This window comes from Dama dama, chromosome 4, assembly GCF_033118175.1.
Source record: "Dama dama isolate Ldn47 chromosome 4, ASM3311817v1, whole genome shotgun sequence".
Lineage (NCBI taxonomy): Eukaryota > Metazoa > Chordata > Mammalia > Artiodactyla > Cervidae > Dama > Dama dama.
The window spans coordinates 53334150-53354270 of NC_083684.1; the positions used below are offsets into that span (position 1 = coordinate 53334150).

The 20121-nt window shown below is 53.7% G+C and overlaps 1 protein-coding gene across 1 annotated transcript; it reads right to left on the reverse strand.

The window, feature by feature from the left end:
* Positions 1 to 284: 284 nt before the first annotated feature.
* On the reverse strand, positions 285 to 20012 carry SIRT2 (sirtuin 2). Its single transcript, XM_061139239.1, has 16 exons — positions 19914 to 20012; positions 19091 to 19137; positions 15995 to 16043; positions 15621 to 15734; positions 12564 to 12605; positions 12326 to 12432; positions 12145 to 12201; positions 11471 to 11539; positions 5502 to 5631; positions 3090 to 3149; positions 2723 to 2778; positions 2497 to 2573; positions 2358 to 2409; positions 1346 to 1416; positions 1136 to 1202; positions 285 to 1018 (listed from the first exon to the last, which is right to left on the reverse strand). The coding sequence occupies exons 1-16, from the start codon at positions 19927 to 19929 to the stop codon at positions 860 to 862; spliced, it is 1173 nt and encodes a 390-aa protein (XP_060995222.1). The 5' UTR covers positions 19930 to 20012; the 3' UTR covers positions 285 to 859.
* Positions 20013 to 20121: the final 109 nt, after the last annotated feature.

The following is a 20121-nucleotide window of genomic DNA, read 5'->3' on the forward strand; positions in this document are numbered from 1 at the left end:
GGCGGGGCTGGGGGGATCTGAAATGGACCCTCCTCCTTCTTTGTGGGGGCTCAGGCCTTAGGTGACCCGGCTTTGGAAGAAGGGGCTCTGGCAGGTGTCTGGGAGTCCAGGGGTAACAGCCATGACACGAGGCTCCCACGGCCCCAGGAGTCCGCTCTCGGCACCTTTCAGCACTCTTCACCCTGTTTCTCATGATGGTTTCCTTAGCGGCCAGAGATCTAACCCCCTTCCTCTGGCAGCTTCCCTCTGGGCCCCAGAAAAGAACAGCGAGGCCAGACAGCTAATCGGTAGTTGTTTTTTGTTTTTAATTCGTCTCTAATAAGCAACACCATCTGCCCACCCCTGCATGGGAAGTGAGACCCAAGAGAGGAGGCCTAGCACCCACTTTTCAGAGTTGGAGGCAGAGGCCTGAGAGGCCTTGAGGCTCGGATCTCCCCACTGGGTGCGTGGAGGGCATAACCCCCCACCCAGGATAGGTTAGGTTTCAGCTACTTGGCCACGGACCCTTGGGAGCAGTAGAGAGCGTGTGGGCCCTGGGGCTCTTGTCCTGGGACAGTTAGCAGTTTGGAGGTACCCCTGGCCCCCTGAGCAGTTAGAGATTAGGGGGGCTGATCCTCGGCCATAGGGGTGCTTAGAGGCTGTGGGCTGTTAGAGACAGGCTGCCCAAGCCTCCGCCCCCAAGAATGTTAGAGATTTGCTGAGGTCAGGGGTGCTGGGACACCAGTTTTGGGAGGGAATCGTTAATACACTGAGGAAATGTTCTGAGCTCCCCAGAAAAGAGCTGTAAGTTAGAGGAGGGCCAGGGCTGGTTGGGGCCAGCTGTCCCAAGGCTGGGCATCCTGCCTGGGAGATGCAGTGGTCACTGGGGTTTCTCTCCCTCAGTGGTCCTGGCCTCGTCCTTGGTGGGAGGTGGTGGAGAATTCCTGGGGGAAGCAGAAGTAGTGGGGTTGGGGGCCCCCGAACCCGACTGGGCATCTATGCTGGCATGCTCCTTCCGAACAAGGTCCTCCAGCTCCTTCTGCAGGGGGGAAAGTTCACAGAGGTCAGAGGTCATCATGCATCCTTGGGTCGGAGGACCTGTGGGAGGGGGATCCAAGGACTGGGCTCGGGGTTAGCTGGGGTGATAGCTCCTCACCTTCCATCCGAGGAGGTCAGCAAGGGCCAGGCAGCCCTGGTCGCAGTCGCCCAGCCAGGCCACGTCCCTGAGGGCGAGGGGAGAGTCAAAGCTCCCAGGCTTGTCCCAGCACCGGTGGCTCTGCCTGTCCTTTGCCTCCATGCCTTCCCTCCCACCTGGGCCCTGTCCCTCCCAGGCCCAACCTCACCCCGCTGCAGACCCAGGCCTCACCTGTAGGCCTTCTTGGAGTCAAAGTCCATGCCTCCTCCGAGGGCCATCATCATCCCAAGGAAAGGGTCAGTCTGTGGGGGAGGGGGAGCTAAGAGCACAGACTCTGGAGCCAGGGGGCCTGGGTTTGAATCCCAACTCTGTGACTTTGCTCAAGTGGCCTGGCCTCTCTGAACCTCAGTTTCCTCCTCTGTGGAGTGGGGGTAATCACCACACCCGCTCCGAGGATGACACTGTCAGTGGGTTAATACAGAGAAGATGCTGAGCAGAGTGTGTGCCACACAGCATGTTTTTCGCCTGCTGGAGGAAACAGCTGTCCCGGGGAGGGAGCCCCTGCCTGGGACAGAGGTCACCTCAGTTTGAAAAGAGAGCTGCTGAGAGACGGCACGGTGACTCCTGATGGCACTGCTGCCGGCCCGGGGGCCAGCGAGCCCAGACTCTTCAGTCACGGGAAGCTCAAGGTTCCTGTTTTGGCTTAAGTTGCTTTGAGCTGGGGTTTTATCATCCCCTCTTAAAAGGGTGAATGGGACTTCCCTGGCGGTCCAGTGGTTAAGAATCCGCCTGCCAATGGAGGGGACGTGGGTTCCATTCCTGGTCTGGGAAGATCCCACATGCTGCGGGGCGACTAAGCCCGTGTACCCCAACTACTGAGCCCGGACCCTAGAGGCTGTGCTCTGCAACAAGAGAAGCCACTGCAGTGAGAAGCCCGCCATGCACTGCAGTTAGAGTAGCCCCTGCTAGCCACAGCTAGAGAGAGCCCAGGTACAGCAACGAAGGCCTACTACAGACAAAAAATCAGATAAAAAAGGGTCACTGACCCAGAGGCCTGTGGAACCCTGCAGAGTTGGGATAGCCTGGAACCGACCCCTGAGGATTCCAAGATCCCCAGGTCTGAGATGAGGGGCCCAGAGTATTGGGCTTCCCCAGAGACCTGTGCCCTGGTTCCTGGGGGGTCTGGGGGAGGTGATGTGGGGCTCGTGTGTGGGGGTGGCGGGGTAGGATGAAGAGGACTCACCTGGCCAGTCTTCTCCTTGTTGATGAGCAGGCGCGGGGTGGACAGGGGCGCCCTGGGGGATGGTGAGCTGAGTGGTGAGGGCCTGTCACGGCTCCCCTGGCCCCCCAGCAGCCCCCCATAGCCCCAGCCCCCAACCTACTTGCCAATGAGGGACGCAAAGGGCTGCACCTGCAGGGAGGTGCCCATGATGATAAGGAGGTCCACCTTCAGGAAGTCCTACGAAGTGGGAGCGGCCAGTGAGGTCAGCTGCCAGCCCCCGTCCCCCACTGCAAGCCCACCCACAGCTACTTGGGGAAGCCACCTGCCACAGGGCAGGACTTAGGCTGCCCCTGCGTGGGCCGAGACGGGGCGGCCGGGACACTTACTGACTGCATGCAGGAGAAGAAACGCGCTGGGAGGTTCTCGCCAAAGAACACGATATCTGAGGGGGAGACAGATGGACAGACAGACACGGGGACAGAAAGAGATGGTGAAAAAACAGGGGACAGAGACAGGGAGGGGGAGAGACAACAGGCAGGAGCAGAAGGCAGACCCCAGGGCTGCAGTGGGAGTGTGGATGGGGCAGTGGGAAATAGGCCAGGGGGCTATGGCACCCCCTCCCCTAGTCAGGGAGAGAGGGTGACCAGGGTGGGGTGGATGGATAGGGAGCACGGCCTTCTTGGGAAGGGGTTAGTGGGTGTGCAGGGTCCCAGCCCGGATCTACCTCGGTTAGTCCCAGGCCCCAAGCCTCACCAGGCTTCACCACGCTCTGACATTTCTCACACTTGGGAGTCACCTCGGAGAAGATCTTCTCTGGGCGTGGGGAAGGGGAGGAAGAGGAAGAGATAAGAGGCACTGGGCGGGGCTGCAGCCTGCCCATGCCACCCCCTTCACTGTCAATACAAACACATCTCAGTCATGGGGGATCCTCCTGGGGCGTTTGCCCTGCCCAGGAAAGACCTCTTCCCAGCACCAGCCTATAGCTATTACATGAACGAACAAACAAATAAGCAGACACGTCCCAAAAGGGGCAACTGGGTTCCACCAACCCCCAACTTGGGGAATCTGGACTTGGGAGTGAAGTTCTTCCCATGGGTCTTTTTTTTTTTTTTAATTTTATTTATTTATTTTTGGCTGTGCTGGGTCTTCATTGCTACATGGGCTTTTCTCTAGCTTCGGCGAGCGGGAGCTACTCTCTAGTTGTGGTGCATGGGCTTTTCATTGAAGTGGCTTTTCTTGTTTTGGAGCATGGGTTCTAGGGCGCATGGGCTTCAGTAGTCAAGGCTGCCGGACTCTGGAGCACAGGCTCAATAGCTGTGGCGTACACATGGGCTTAGTTGCTCCACAGCATGTGGGATCTTCCCGGATCGGAGATCAAACCTGTCTCCCCTGCGCTGGCAGGTAGATTCTTTACCACTGAGCCACCGGGGAAGCCCTTCCCGTGGGTCCTTGAGGGCAGCCCTGTTTCCATCACGGGTCAGGTCAGAGAGACCTGGTGGGTGCCAGGTCAGTGGCAGAGAGGGAAGAATTATGCAGATAATCCTGGGATGGAGACAAAAACTTAGGTCCAGGTGCTTCCCACTCTTAGGCTCAGTGACAGACCCCCTTCCCCCACCACACACCATGCAATGACAATCCTCCTCCTCATTGCTTATTAATTAGAGCTGTAAAGGCCTCTGTCACTTGCAACCCACAGAATCCTAGCTTGTTCATTCAAATATTCACTTGCTCCTTCAACAAATATTTATAGAGCACTGAGTTAAGGTCTGCCATTTACTTTAAAATATTTCTGCATTGACAGCTCATGGTATTTTGTGGGTGATGCTTGTGTTACTGCTGCAAGGGACACATAATGGGGTAATGTTAATTGTACATGACCCCCAGCTGCTTGCACTTGGGCCATTCAGGAACCCTTGCCCCAGGGGCGGTCAGCTGGCATTTTGTCAGAAGGGCTACACTCCAAAAGCCCTCCTATCAGCACTGCAGCTGTCCCTGCCCCACATGGACACCAGAGGCTTTGTGAAATCAGCATAAAGAAGGCCAGAAATGGGTTTGCATGGGTGAAATAAGTGGCTTCTTAATTAGCACAATGGATATCAGAAATCAACTCTCACTGGCATTCTAGAAATGTGGATTGACTGGGTGTTTTTTTTTTTTTTTCTTCTTCTTCTCTTTTTGGACACTCTGCCCTCACATGAACAGGGACAATGACTTTAGCAAGCCCTGGAGTCTCTTCCCTTAGGGACAGCCCCCACCCAGCCTTCATACCAGGGCTGTGCCCAGCCTCACATGTCATGGACTCTGCTCACCTGAATCCGGCTAATGGGCTGGTTGAATCCTGTGTCTCCAGGGCAGTGCTGTCCAATATGGTGGTTAGAGCCACATGTGGCTTTTACATTTTAATTAATACAAGCTGAAGAAAGTTAAGAGATTCGGTTCCTTGGTCATTTTAGCCACATTATAAGAGCTCAATTGCCCCATGGAGCAGATGGCTGCTATGCTAGACAGTGAAGATATATATAGAACATGCCCCTCACCACAGAAAGTTCTCTTAGATACTTCTGCTCTTCTTAGAATGTAGTCGTATTGGCCTGGATGAGGCCCTCATGTAAGAAGGGGTCAAAGCACCCAAAGGACACAGGGCTAGGGTTTCATGACCTCACGCAACAGGCTGGATGACCACGTGGAGGCTGGTATGCTAACACACGTCGCCGTGTCTGGAGCCTGCATCCATTATACCCCGGCTATGAGGTGGGGTTGGGAGCAGAGAACCCCCATTGCCACCTCACATCTTTAGGGGCTGAAAAGAGCCTGCTGAAAAGAGCTGCAGGGACTTCCCTGGTGGTCCAGTGGCTCAGACTCCACACTCCCAATGCAGGGGGCCTGGGTTCGATCCCTGGTCAGGGAACTAGATCCCACATGCCCCAACTAAAGGGCATGCTATAATAAAGATCAAAGATCCTGCATGCCCCAATTGAAACCTGGCACAGCCAAATAAATAAACAAATAAATGAGAAAAAAAAAAAAAAGAGAGAGAGAGAAAGGAAGAGCTGCAGAGCTGTGTAGGACAGAGCTGGTGTCTGTGAATGGAGACCCTGTCCCTGGCGCTGAGGAGCAGACAGGGGACGGGAAGCCTGCCCTCGGGGGTAACCTCCAGCCCCTCACCTTTCATCCAGCTTAGCGAGTACTCCTGCCGGCAGCCTGAGCTGACGCAGTGCGATGTGTAGAAGGTTCCGTGGGCCTCCACCAGGTCTTCAGGTTCCAGCCCAGCCACTCGCTCCAGGGTGTCTATGTTCTGGAGGGAGACACAGAGGGGAGATGGTCAGGAGTGAACCACCTTCCCCTCCCAGGGGTCAGAAGACAGAGCAGGGGACTGCAGCTGAGAGAGGAAAGTGGGACAGGGTGAGAAGAGAGGAGGGGAGAGGCAAGGGGCAGGGGTGTGTCTAAAACTCTTTGGTTCTCACTGATTGTGCCTCTGAAAAGTAAGCCCTGGACGCTTCAAGGCAGGGGCCCAAACTCAAATGCCTATCAACCCAGGCCACTGCCACCAACCAGCCCTGGTGTTTTTCTGCAAAATCAGGCCATTTTGCTTCCCTTTTGTGGAAAATTTGTTCTGTTAGAACCAGACACTCTAGTGGCACCAGCCAGAAATTTGGTGAAATAAATGTACCAATCTTCAGTGTCTCTACTGTAAACACAGCCCTCTCAGATATGGCATCCTTGTGCAGTACCCAACCTGCACAGCTGTCTGTGGCAGGCTTGGCCAGACATTAACACAAATCAATGAATCAGGAAGTTGTTTTGAGTTTTAATTACAGTTCTCCTATTTAACAGTCGGGTTTCTTACTGGGATCTGCTGCATAGATAGTATATTAACTTGTATTCTTTTCAGACAGGATTACTTTCCTTAGTCAACACACAAGGATATTTGTCTCTTTCACATTTGTGTTTATAGATAGTATACTAACTTGTATTCTTTTCAGTCAGAATTACTTTCCTTAGTCAACACACAAGGATATTTGTCTCTTTCACATTTGTGCTTTTCTCCAGCCATTTTGGAGCAGCTTTTGTTTGCCCACAAGGAAATGCCACCGAGGCAGGTGCTTCTGGAGGACCTAGCGGATGTTACAGAGATGGGCAGGCACATGCAGCCCACAGCTGACCCAATGAGGTTTCCCGGAGACTCCGCGAACCACCATTCCATTTCCAACTGCCCTCTCTGCTTCCAGTCAGCCCTCAGTTTATCCCCAAAACATGCAGACGAGAGTCTCTGTTTCCAGACTTTCTGTGGCTTTCCCTTGCCCCAGCCTACTAGAAATGCTAGTTTTGCCTTTGTTCCTGGACTTCCTCACATGCAAGTAAGCAGTGTGTATGCAAATAACTGGGCTTCCCTGGTGCTCGGATGGTAAAGAAGGCAGGAGACCTGGGTTCGATGGCTGGGTGGGGAAGATTCCCCTGGAGAAAGGAATGGCAACCCACTCCAATATTCTTGCTTGGAGAATCCCATGGACAGAGGAGCCTGGTGGGCTATAGTCCATGCATGGGGTCGCAGAGAGTTGGACGACTGAGCAACTAACACTACTCACTACTACTCATGCAAATAACTAAATGGCATGTCAAAGGACTACCTACATGCCTCTGTGTTACCTTTTGATGCCACTTAAAAAAAATTATTTATTTGGCTGCACCAGGTTGTGGCACGAGGGATCTTTGATCTTTGCTGCTGTATGCAGGATCTTTGGTTGTGGCATGCAGGACTTTGTTCCCTGACCAGGGATAGAACCTTGGCTCCCTGCATTGGGAGCTTGGAGTCAGCCACTGGACCACCAGGAAAGTCCCCTGATGCCACTTTTGATGGGGAACCCACAAGTAAACAAAAACGAATGTGGCTGGGGAGTTCCCTGGTAGTCCAGCGGTTAGGACTCGGTCCTTTCATTGCCATGGCCTGGGTTCAATCCCTGGTTGGGGAACTAAGATCTTGCAAGCTGTGAGCACAGCCAAAAAGCAAAAAGAATGTGCCCAGACTTCCTGAGTGTTCTAGTGGTTAAGCATCTGCTGACAATGCAGGGGACATGAGTTCGATCCCTGGGCCGGGCAGATTCCACATGCCTTGGGGCAACCAAGCCCATGTGTCACAACTGCTGAGCCTGTGCTCTAGGGCCCATGCACCACAACGACTGAAGCCACCACATCGAGAAGCCTTGGCACCATAGCGAGGAGTGCAACTACAATGCACTCTTCAACGAGAGTGCAACCAATGAAGAGTAGCCCCTGCTCACGGCAACTAGAGAAAGCCCGCACGTAGCAACAAAGACTCGGCACAGCCAAAAAACAAACAAATCTTGGGGGGGAAAAAAAATCTATCTTAAAAAAAAAAAATGATGTGGCTGACCCGTATGGACTGTATGAAGCAATCTCTTCAAGATGTTAGAAGGCCCTGTGTACAAGATGTAGAAAAAAATCAACATATGAATTTGTGTGTTTGCTTGCCTAAGTGTGGACTATTTTCAAAGGAAACCCAAGAAGCAACAGTAGTGGCCCCCGGGGAGGGAAGCTGGGGCTGGGGAATACGGCCCAAGAGGCTCAGTATAAAGGACAAGCAGCAATGACCGCATGGAGACACGGGGCAGCTGATGTCTGGCCTCGGTGCCAGGCAGGGAACAGGGTGTGGGGAGGAGGTGGGCTGCTCAGCTCTAGTCAACTGCTCCCCCCTCCACCACCCCCAGAAAGCCACCTGGGGTGTAGCCAGCTCTTCCAGATCTGCAGGAGGAGCCTGAAGTCTGAGTTTTCATCTGCAATCTCTTTTGATTGTCAAACGTTAGCTCACTTTCGGTTTCAAGACATCACGTCTCTGACTGACATGCTTTTAAAAAGCAGGAAGCGGGCTTCTCCGGTGGCTCAGTGTTAAAAAAAATTCGTGTGCTGATGCAGGAGACATGAGTTTGATCCCTGGTCCAGGAAGATCCCACATGCTGAGGGACAACTAGGGGCAACTGAGCAACTACTGAAGCCCACACAAAGCCCCTAGAGTCTGTGCTCCACAACAAGAGAAGTCCCTGCAGTGAGAAGCCTATGCACTCCAACTAGAGAGCAGCCCCTGCTTGCTGCAACGAGAGTAAAGCCTGTGCAGAAACGAAGACCTAGCACAGCCAAAAAAAAGAAAAAAAGACTTCTCCCCTATAAATGGGAAAAAAAATTTTTTTTAATTAATAAAAACCATGAAGCTGCTATGTGGGTGAGTATAAGGAAGGGTCTTCCAAGTAAGGGCTTAAGGGAAAGAAAGCTGAGTATAAACCTGATGTATAATGTAAACGTCACAGATACAGATTTAAAAGAGTAGAGATCACAGTGACTTGACTGAAGGAAACAACTGTTCTTCTGTTTGAATGGACACTTGTGTCTTGAGATAAAAATAGCCCATCGCTTCAAAAGTGCTACATCGTCACAATTCAGGAAGACGTGAAGACAGTGTGTTCCAGAAAACTGGGTCAGTGACTCAAAAAGTGGCTGAGGTTGAAGAACAGGGTGAGGAGGAGTTGAAAAAAAGAATGGTTTCATGAAACATGAGAGTGGAAAAATGTTTCCACCTGTGTGTAATGCAATGCGCCAGTGTGAATATACATGTAGACTTAAATCTGTGTGTGAAGTATTGTAAGTAAGGGGAAATGCCACCACATTTCACACTGACCCCAGAACATATTCATGTTGGCTTTCAAGTAAAAAACACCCTGCAGCTGTTATGCTTTCGTGGTTTGGGACAGGAGAAGGGAGTGCCTCATATGGAGCTGGGGAGTCAGCCCTCTGAGCATCTGGGATGAACCATGTGGTCCTGGGTCTGCGTTTCTCGTGCTGGGACCCCTGTGATCTCCTGGTCTCTCCTGCTCTCCAGCTCGAGTCCAGACGCCTTAGTGTCTGGCTGACTGTCTGCCTATAGCTCCATGTGGCTGTCTAACGGGCATCTTAACCACGACGTGCCTTCAGCCAAACTCTTCCTCTGCCCCCAACGCCTGCACATCCCACCATCTCAGTAAAAGACAGCAGGTGCTCAGGCTGAGAGATGTCCGACCATCCCTGACTCCTCTCCTTCTCTCAAGAACCGTTTCACATTCAATCCAACAGGAAGTCCTGGTGGCTCCACCTTCAAAACGGGTTCACAAGTCACCCACTTCTCCCCTTGGACAGCCCCCTCCCTGGCCCAGCCTCCATCCTCTCCTGCTTGGACCATCACTGCAGCCCCTTCCCTGGTCTCTGTACCCACCCCTACCCCCAGTGCTCCCTCCCACAGTCTGCCTTCCACATGTAGTTAGGGGGACCCTGTGAGCACCCAGGGCAGATCATGCCTTGGCCCTGCCCAGAGCCCTCCTGTGGTTCCATCTCCCACCAGGGAAAGGACAAAGCCCTCCCGGTGGCCCCCAAATGCCCACATGGCCCACCTGTCACCTCCTGACCTCATCTCCTCTGTCCTTTTCTACTACCGTCCTCCGCGCTCACTCAGATCCAGCTATTTGAACACGCCAAGTGCAGTCTCACCTCAGGGCCTTTGCACTGGCTGTTCCCTTTGCCTCTCTCCCTGAGATGATCCCATGGCTCCCTCCCTCCCCTCCTACAGGTCTTTGTTTAAATGTTCCTTTTTTCCGTAAGGCCTTCCCTGATTTATTGTTCACAAGAGCACCCTTCTCCCCACGCACAAACAGAACTTCTGATTCCCCTTTCCTGCTCAGCCGTGCTCCATAGACGTCTCAGCATGAGACAGACTAGATACTCGACTCATCCTTCTCGTCTACTGTCCCTCCCCACCCTAGAGTGTCAGCTCCAGGAGGGCAGGGATGTCTGCTCCCTCTGTCTACTGCCTGCAGGGCCTGGCACTGGTTGGTATTCAGCAAACACAGGGGCAGAAGCTGATGAACAGGATTGACAGCAGGGCTGTGGTGAAGATTTCATGAAATCACACACAGAAGGTGCTTGGCTTCAGGTGAGCAGTTTGTATCATGTCTGAACGCATTCCATGGATAAAAGGTCAAGTCTATCCTGACCTGGGGCTCCCCCCAACCCCCACCGGCCCTAGGTGGGAGTACCTGCCCCCTTCTGAGAATTCTGGACCTGAAAAAAAAAGACTTCATCCTCCCCCTGGTGGCAGATTCTGAGGCTGCAGGCTCCAGATTGCCGGGCCAGGAAGAAAATAATAGAACACCTATTTCTACCTGTGGGTTCTCTCTCTATTTTATAATTTTGGGTTCTGAGATATAAATTAGAGCAGGCATGGTATCACTGCTCTAGTAGGTCATGTAATTCAACACATATTTATAAAACAAAAGTAGGGGCACACTTTTCATTATTGGGTGTGCGAGACCCCAAAAGTCTCACCAACTAGGAAGCCAAGAATGTGCGCTGTCCTTACCTGAGGACCTCTGGGTGAGGCCCTCAGCTAAGTGCCTGACATGCATGAGCTGTGGCCCCATGGCCCAGACAAGGCCTTTGTGCAAATCATAAGAAGGTGCCCCTTTCTTAAGATTCTATAGTGGGAGACCTGGGTTCAATATCTGGATGGGGAAGATCCCCTGGAGAAAGAAATGGCAACCCACTCCAGTTTTCTTGCCTGAGAAATCCCATGGACAGAGGAGCCTGGTGGGCTACAGTCCATGGGGTCACAAAGAGTCAGACACGACTGAGCGACTAACACTTTTACACTTCAGCGGTCATGCTAGACCAAGTCACTTCAGGTCATCTGATGGAAAACCCAAAAAAACATGGTGCCAAAGGAGTCTGCTCAGAGACGGGGTCCTTTCTCAGTACTCACGGGGTGGCCCCCTGAGGGAGGTCACTGCCACGCTACCACAGGCCTGAGAGGGTGAGGTGGTTCTGGCCTCTGCTTTTTTTTCCCACCCATCCTGTGTGGCATGTGGAATCCTTGTTCCCTGAACAGGGATCAAGCCTGTGCCCCCTGCACTGGAAGCAGCGTGGAGTCGTAACCACTGGATTGCCAGGCAAGTCCCTGGCCTGTTTCACAGAAAGGGAAACGAAGGCTGAGAGAGGGGACGTGACTCACTGCAAGTCACCAACAGAGTGGCCGCGGCTGAGCTCTTGACCCCTCCTGCCCGCCCTCTTCCTCCCAGGACGCCCGAGGTCCTGCCTACCTGTGTGTAGCAGCGCAGGAGCAGTCCTTTCTCCTTCAGCAGGCGGATGAAGTAGTGGCAGATGGTGGGCTGGAGGGAAGCAAGCACTGCAATGCTGACCGTGTACCGCCCTGTGCCAGGAGCTGGTCCAGACCTGTTTCTCCTCCTGGACTCCTCACACCACGAGGCACAGACCCTCATTACCCCCATTTCCAGGCGGGGGAGCTGCGGCTCAGGGAGGTGACTGTCTGGCCAAAGCCACACGAACTGTGGATTGGCGTCGGCACAGACGCAGCCTGGCTCCAGGGTCTGGGCTCTCACATGTACCATTAGCTCATTTAAGCCTCACGGCATTTCTTTTCACTATCATCGGCTCCATTTTACAGATGGGAAAACTGAGGTCCAAGGACACAAGAGCAGGAATGAGAGAACAGGACTTGGACTCAGGCAGTCTGGGCCCAAAGCCTGTTTGGTTTTGTTTTTTACTATGCTTCAAGGCTTGCAGGATCTCAGTTTCCTGACCAGGGATTGAACCTGGCCACAGCAGTGAAAATCCAGAATCCTAACGAGTAGGCCACCAGGTCCCATGTATTTAATAGTTGTAGGCTATTTGTCTAAAGGGCCCTGAAGGGGTCCTTCCCATGCCTGCTGGCCCCCAATTTTTCCTGTCCCCACTTCCACAAGAAAGAGCTCACCTTGAACTGCCCAGGATAGAGTTCCTTGGCGAGAGCAAAGAAGGGCTCTGGATGTTTCTGTGGGAGAGAGAGCCAGAGGGCAGGTGGGCACCCAGATGCCCCTGGTGAGATGTGAGCAGGAGCCAGGAGGCCCCGTCCACCCCCCGGTGACAACAGACCCTCCTCCCTGTGCGACACACACCTTGAAGTAGCTGATTTCAAAGATGGCCTCCGGGTAGGGAAGACGGTATTTCTCCAGGTTGGCATAGAGGCCCGTGTTTGGGGAGCGAAAGTCAGGGATGCCTGCAGCTGGGGGAGGCGGGGTAATCAATAAGGGACTCTGGCCCCTTTTCTTTCACACCCCCTAACACAGCTCCTCCCCAGGCCCTCGGAGGGGCACCCCAACCAGGGAGTGGCTTTTGGGGGAGGGGAGCACTTACAAGTGGAGATTCCAGCTCCCACCAAACAGATGACCCTGCGACCTGGAGGAAGAGAGTTTAGGCAGCATGTGTTTTTCTCTTTTTCAACTTACATTTGGTTATTGTTGTTTTGAACATCAAACATTGCTCCAAAACATGAACTGTTTATCTTAAGAGAGTTGTCTTTGCCATAAATTAAGTACTGAACTGATGTTTACAATTGACTTTTTACAACTTAAAAAACTTTTAAGTGGCACTGCTGTCTAATAATCAGATATATCATCATGGACTGAATGTAATGATTAAAAACGTAAAGTTTTTTTAAAAAAAAGAGCAACGTTTTCCCTTCCCATTCTTACCTCTTAAATAATTGCACCTATCACAGTCCCTGAAGCCATTTACTCTGTGCCAGGCCCTGCGGCGAGCACTTCAGATCCCTGAATGGCTCTCCAAGCCATCGCAAGGTGGGTGGTATTAACATTCCCATTTTACAGATGAGGAAACTGAGGCTTAGACAGAGGAAGGGGTCATACAGTTGACTGATGGAAGAGCCAGCATGGGGTCAAAGAATCCATTGGTTAAGATTACACCAGTGTAGCAAGATTCATGAAAAGGCCACTTGGAGAGAAGTTTCTCCTCCTAGCTAGATCTAGACAAACACAGGAAATCTTAGTGAGAGGTAGATCTTAGGGAGAAGGCTGGGAGGGTGTGTTCCCCTGGAAGTGCTGCAGGTTATTGTGAAAAAAAAAAAAATCTCTGGCCACCTCTTTATCTTCTGGACACAATACTGGACAGCCATCTATTTCCAGCTTAAGATACGCATTCCTCCATCCTATTCCTTCCCTCCGTAATCAAATGCATGTTAGCCACCAGAAGTCAATAATTTTCAAGTGAGGATCCAAGCTGGGCCATTCTCAGCTCACACACAGTGAGCAGCAGAGTGGATAAGGGCTTCCAATCCTGGCTTTCCCATGCACCAGCAGGGCTGTGGGGGAGTGGGGCGGGGGTGGGTCTTAGATCAGATCACCATGCTGGGCTTTAGCTTCCTGCTCTGTAAAATGGACACAATCACTGTACTGGCCTCGTGGGGGCTGTTGAGACAATGAATTCTCTCCTGTGAAGCTGAGATCAATGCCTAGCACTAATGATTCTTCGAGACACTAGTACTCAACTTCTTCAGACCTGTGATTCATATCCCTATAAGCACTTTGTTCCCCCAATGTCACCAGTTTTTGGAAAAGATGGGAAGATGTGGGCGGGGAGAGGTGGAGTCATTTCACAAGCATGCAGGGCTGTGCAGAAATAGCCTGACTGCCTCTTTGGTGGCTGGCTGGCAGCCCTGCCGCGCAGCACCCTGGGCATCCGCCAGTCGGCTGATGGACACACACGAGTGTGAGGGCCTCTGGGGTGTCAGGATGCCATCGGCCCAGGCCTGGCAGACCCAGCGGACCCAGTAGAAGGGAGTGAGTGTGAACTCTAGATTCAGGAGCCCTGACTCTGCCTCTCGCCAGCTGTGTAACCCCGTACCAGGTTACAACCTCTCTGTGTCTCAGCTTCCTCCTCTGCCCAGCCGACTCCTCACAGGTCTCCTGTGCAGATCCTATGAGGGGATGCCTGTCAAGTGCGTAACCCAGTGCCTGGCAAAAGGTGAGAGCCCAATTCATTGTTATCATTTATTATTATCCCCTCACAGGCACCATCAATTATTCTAAAACCCAGGTGCAGGAGGATGGACGGAACGAAAGCTTTGTAGCCACTGCCTGTATTCTCTTTGGGGCCCACCCAAGCCAGAAGATGGGGCTTCCTGAGTGGCTCCGTGGTAAAGAATCCGCCTGCCAATGCGGGAGATGTGGGTTCGATCCCTGGGTCAGGAAGATCCCCTGGAGAAGGAAAGGGCAACAGACTCCAATATTCTTGCCTGGGAAATCCTATGGACAGAGGAGCCTGGCGGGCTACAGTCCGTAGCATCGCAAGAGTTCGACATGATTTGACTAAATGACAACAACAAAGGCGGGAGATGGCTGAAGGCCGCCGCTCCAGGAGAGGGGGGCTCAGGGCGTCCGGCCTGGCTGCCTGAGGAGAGATGGCAGCAGCTGGAGGACAGGGAAACTGGAGGAGACGTCCCTAACAAAAGGCTGTTCAGGACCCTCAAAGGGTCGATTGTTCTAGTCAAGGACTGCCAAGGGCTCGGTTTCTCAGACTCTGGTGACCTCAACTTGAGGCAAGAAATATAAATTACCCGGTGACCTGGTAAAAAATCTACACCACACCCGGAACAAGCCTCCTGTAAGAATCGTCATGGGAAACACTTAGGCAATGCTTGCTCTGTTTCAGGCGTTCACATCTATGAATTTATGTAATCCCTCTTCATAATCCTGGGGCTTCCCTGGTGGCTCAGACGGTAAAGAGTCTGCCTGCAATGCAGGAGAAGAGGGTCTGATCCCTGGGTCAGGAAGATCCCCTGGAGGAGGGCATGGCAACCCACTCCAGTATTCTTGCCTGGAGAATCCCGTGGCCAGAGGAGCCTGGTGGGCTACAGTCCATGTGGTCCCAAAGAGAAGGGAGGAAGCGTCTACGGCCACACCACCCTGAACGTGCCCGAGCTCGTCTGATCTCGGAAGCTAAGCAGGGTGGGCCTGGTTAGTACTTGGATGGGAGAAGGGAGGAAGCCATGGGGATACCTGGGGGAAGAGTCTAATCCATAATCTTATAAGGTAATTACTATTATTAGCATCTTCACTCTAATAAACAAGCCTGACCAATAGAGACATGGTGATTGGTTCGGGGGGTAGGACTGTGACCCAAGTTGGGCTAATCGGAGCCAATCTCTGCTCTTGTGCTTGAACCACTGGGAGAAAGTGGTTTTTCAGTGGGAGCTGCTAAGCTGGTAGAACTTGTATTTACAGCTGCCAGGAGCTCCCAATACAGAGAAGAGCCAAGAAATAGCTCAGCACAGAAGTTGCTGAATCCAGCCACACTTCAGGATCAACAGTTACAGGATCAACACACTCCCTTTTTGGCACCAGCCAGGGCGGGTGGAGTCATGCAGGAAGGGGCCCAGTGGGGCGGGGAACTCACAGCGCTCGCTCTGCATGTAGCGGCTCACTCCTTCCAGGGTTAGTTCGTCCAGGAGTCGCTCCTTCTGGGTGCCCAGGCCCAGAGTCTGGGAGAAAAAATTCCGCAGGAAGTCCACTGGCCAAAAAGAGAGACAGCGGTTGGGCGGGTGTTTGTTCAAGGGGACACAGAGGCCCTGAGTGCCCCCGCCCAGCCCTGGGGTCTCCTGTCTTCCCACGACTAAAGGTTGGATGCCCGGCCCCGCCAGGGATCCCGAAGCACTGCATCTGTTCTTACACACTTTGCATGTCACCCCCGGTGGAGGTGAACACCCGGATCCCTGCCCTAAACCACCCTCCAGAACCCCCCAGAACCATGCTCCCAAGGCAGATACTCACTCTCTGCTTCTCCACCAGTGGCTCCTGCCTCAGTGTCTGAATCTGAGTCCTGGAAGGGGTGGAGGTGGGGTGATGAGGTCCCAGAAGTGGGGTTAGGGAGGGGAAGAGGGGATGACACCAGGGTCCTGGGGAAAGGCTGTGGCTGGGAGGTGGGCCTGAGGGAGTGAGGGGCAGAGGGGACCGTGCTGGGGGCACGTGTGGGCTCTGGGACAGGCTGCTTGTGTTGGAAACCCAACTCTGCAGCTCGAGAGGAGTGTGGCCTCCTGTGGGTGACTGCATTTTTTACTGAGTCTCCGAGCTCCTCCTCTCACAAGTGGAGCTTGGAGGACGGAGAAAGGCCACCTGGAGGGCTGTGAGCCAAGTGAGCGCTCACCACAGCCCTGGTCAGGGGCGGCGGTGGCGAGCGCTCAGGAAGTGCTGGTTACCGCTCTCATCACCTCCCATTGTCCACATCCTCACCTTATATCCCCTCCAGGCCCCTGCCCTGCCCAGTAGCTCCGCAGCCGCCTCAGCTACGTCAATAATGCTGGTAGAAACGCCTCAGTCCTCACCCTGTGGCCGTCAGCCCTCTGGCTTAAAGCCCCCACTCCACCTTTCCAGCCCTTCCGTCTCCTTATCAACTCCTCTCCTTGGCCAGGCGCCCAAATTGCGGGTCTGCGACTCTGTCCTGGGCCCTCCCTCCTGTCTCTGTCCATCTTCCCTGGGCCAGCTCCCCCATTCACGCCAGTAGTCTCAGCATGGTCTCTGACAATGCCACCTTTCTGTCTCCAGATCCAGGGTTTCCACAGCCCCCGGATGCCTCCCCCTAAGTGTGACCCCAGACCCCTCATTCTCACGGTGTCCCAAACCGGCCTCAGCATCTCTTCCAAACCTGCTCCTCCCCCTGGGGCCCTAACTTGGTGTGGCTTCTGTCCCTGTGTTTGCCAGATGTCTCCTGCCTCCCCCGCCTGCCCTCCTGCCATAGCACGTCCCCTCCCCGGGGCTCCACGTGGGCCAGTCTGTCCCTCCAGGGGCCCTGCCCTGGCCTCCGCCCGAGTTCCTAGTCTCCGTCTCCATCTCTGATCTACTCTCCTGCTCTCTGTGTGTTGACCTGTCTGGGTCCACCCTTTGCCCTCCACATCAAAGGCCTTTCTCTTTGGCTTCCCCAGTTAAATCATCTGATCACAAACATCTATGGTGTTTACCATGATGCCAGCCAGCTCCAAGTCTGGGATTTTTCACGGTCACCGCTGGGTAAAAATGTGTTAAGTCCCTCAGTTGTGTCCGACTCTTTGCAACCCCATGGACTGTAGCCCGCCAGGCTCCTCTGTCCATAGGATTCTCCAGGCAAGAATACTGGAGTGGGTTGCCATGCTCTTCTCCAGGGGATCTTCCCAACCCAGGTCTCCCGCATTGCAGGCAGATTCTTTACTGTCTGAGCCACCAGGAAAGCCAGGTTTCCTTGCTCTAAGATTGTATCTATAAGCTGTACAAAACTCTGACCATTAGACAATGTATAACTTGAAGGTGCTTGCCTCATGAGTCCCTCACCCACAGCCCAGCCCTCCCACCCCATCCTCCCCTTCAGGATAGCCACTATTAACAGTACAATGGTAATTACTCCAGATTTTTTTCTCTGAGTTGGTGATGGACAGGGAAGCCTGGCGTGCTGCAGTCCATGGGGTCGCAGAGAGTCGGACACGACTGAGCGACTGAGCTGAACTGAAAACTCATTATTTCCCCAGAAATGGGTCGTCCCACAGTACAATGCCGCGCCTCGCATTTTCCACCAAACAATATATCACAGACCCGCCAGCTACAGAGTGTTGCATTGTACGGTTCATAGTTCATTTAACCCATCAACTGACAGTCGTTTGGGCTGTTTCCAGTTTGGCTGTATCGCACAATGCTGCAATTTACACCCTCGGATCGCTCTCTTTGGGACTGAGGGTCCCTTTTCCACATGAAACCTTTTTTTCTGACAGTGGCCGGGCTTTGGAAGCCAGGCGAGGGAGAAGCCTGGCCTGACAGGGAGCTCTTGTCCCCTTGGTGTGGCTCGGCTGTGCATCTGTGGGGCACTCGCGTCACAGCTTCTGCTCTGCCCTACATGTGAACCGCGACCTCGTGTCTGTGGGTGGGCTGGCACGCTTTCAGGCTGCAGACAGTGAAGCTCTGTGGAAGGAGGCGAGGGCCCTGCCCAGCACGTGGGAGCAACTTGGTCTCGGGGGGAGCTGAAGGTGATGGTGGAGCCTCTGTGACCCCTGCTTCCAGTGAAGCATCTGGGAGGCAATGTGTCAAGGCGCCAAGGGTTGCAAACCTGTCCCTGCTCTTCTAGCCAATGGACAGAGGACAAGTTGTTAAAGAACTCAGTTTCCAATTCCTTGGCTATAAAATGACCACAGTAGACCCTCACCCCTCCCCTCCACCGCTGTCCCCAGGATGCTAGGATGCCCATCAAACACGAAGCAGAGTACCCAGCTGGCTTAAAAACTCGGTAAATGCTAACCATCAAGGTAATCAGCCACCTGAATCCTGAACACACGACACTCTTTCATGCCCCCGAGTATACCCTCTGCCTGGGACACCACTTCTCACCTTGCCTAAGAAAATCCTAAATTACTCTACACTGATTACCATGTGCTGTATCTCAGTCTGACTCCGAGATCAGCCTGTGGATTCTTCCCGGGAAGGGACTGGCTGGAATCTGTGTGATCTCACACTGTTTACTCTGCGCTCCCAAAGTGCCCTGCGCTACTTTCATGATCACCAGTAGAGTCACTGTCGAGTCACACGTCTGTGAAATCTGTGAATTCAGGAACCACATCTCTTCCATTCCCATTGGGAAAGAGGTTCAGAAGGGAAAGCGGGTGGGAGAGGTGTGCAAGGAGAAAGGAAAGTTTGCAAGGGCAGGCCTAGGCTTTAGGCCACACACCCTTCTCTGACAGGCCCCAGAATCCACCATTCCCCCAGGGTCTGAACCACAAGGGGAGGCGGGGTGAGGAGCTGGGGCAGTGAGCTGAGGGCCCTGGGGTCTCTGACTTCCCTCTGCCACCTCCCCCCGTGTGGGGTGTGGAAAGTCCATCTCTCTCCTTCCCTCCACCCTTGTCCCCATCTCACCTGAGCCTCCTGCACCTTCCCTGCCTGGGTCTCCTCGGGGTCAGAGGCTGGGGGAGGAGGGGGAGCAGACGTGGTTATGGTGAAGGGAGTGGTTAAGGGGGAATGAAAGGCTTCCAAGTGGGGGTACAGAGAGGGGCAACAAGACCCTCCAACCTAGTTATACGGGGGTGGGGGTATAAAAAGGGAGTGGATGGAGGGAGGGAAATGAAGAAAAGCAGATCTTATTAGAGTGGAGAGTGCTGGGAGGAGAGATGGTTGGTGAAGGACAAAGAGGCTGGGATAGGGAGGCTTAGGAAAGTGAAAAGAAAGTAAAGCAGATAAGGACATGAAGGAAGACTTAGGAGGAGTTAGGAAGGACACAGTAGTGTGGGAGTGTGTGCTGGGAGGGTTAGGTTTTGGGTTTGCAAGAGGTGGTGGGGGCGGAACGGAAGGGCGAGATGGTAGGTTTAGAAGAGGAAGGAAGAGATAGGAGGGGACACCAGGGGTCCCCGAGCACCCTACAGTTCCCACCAACAACCAGGTACCCTTAGCAACCCGGACAGCGGTATTCTAAGTCCCTAGTAACAAGGGTCCTTAGCAACTAAGGTGCGAGACACACGCTATCATTAGTAACTTCGGGGACGTGGCAAACGGACCCTTAAAACCTCGCGACCCAGAAACCCACCAATCTAGCAATATGTATCACAACGGCTCCCTGAACCGCATTCCCCTCCATGCAGCCCGCATCTCCTGCTCCCCCACTCCCGCCCTCGGGCCCCGGGGCCTGCAGCCCTCAGCCAGGCCCCGGCACGGCCCGACCCTCCTACCAGGGCCCCCGACTCACGATCCGGATCGGCCATGGGCGCGGGGCGGGGGCCCTCGGGACTGTCACCGACTGCTCTATCCCGTGACGGCACCGGAAACAGGAGGGGGCCGAGATAGGTCAAAGAACTACAACTCCCAGGAGGCATAAAAAACGTCCGGAGCGTGCCCCTCTGAGGTAAGAGGAGACACGCGAGGGTCGGACTACGAATCCCAGAGTGCCTCGCGTC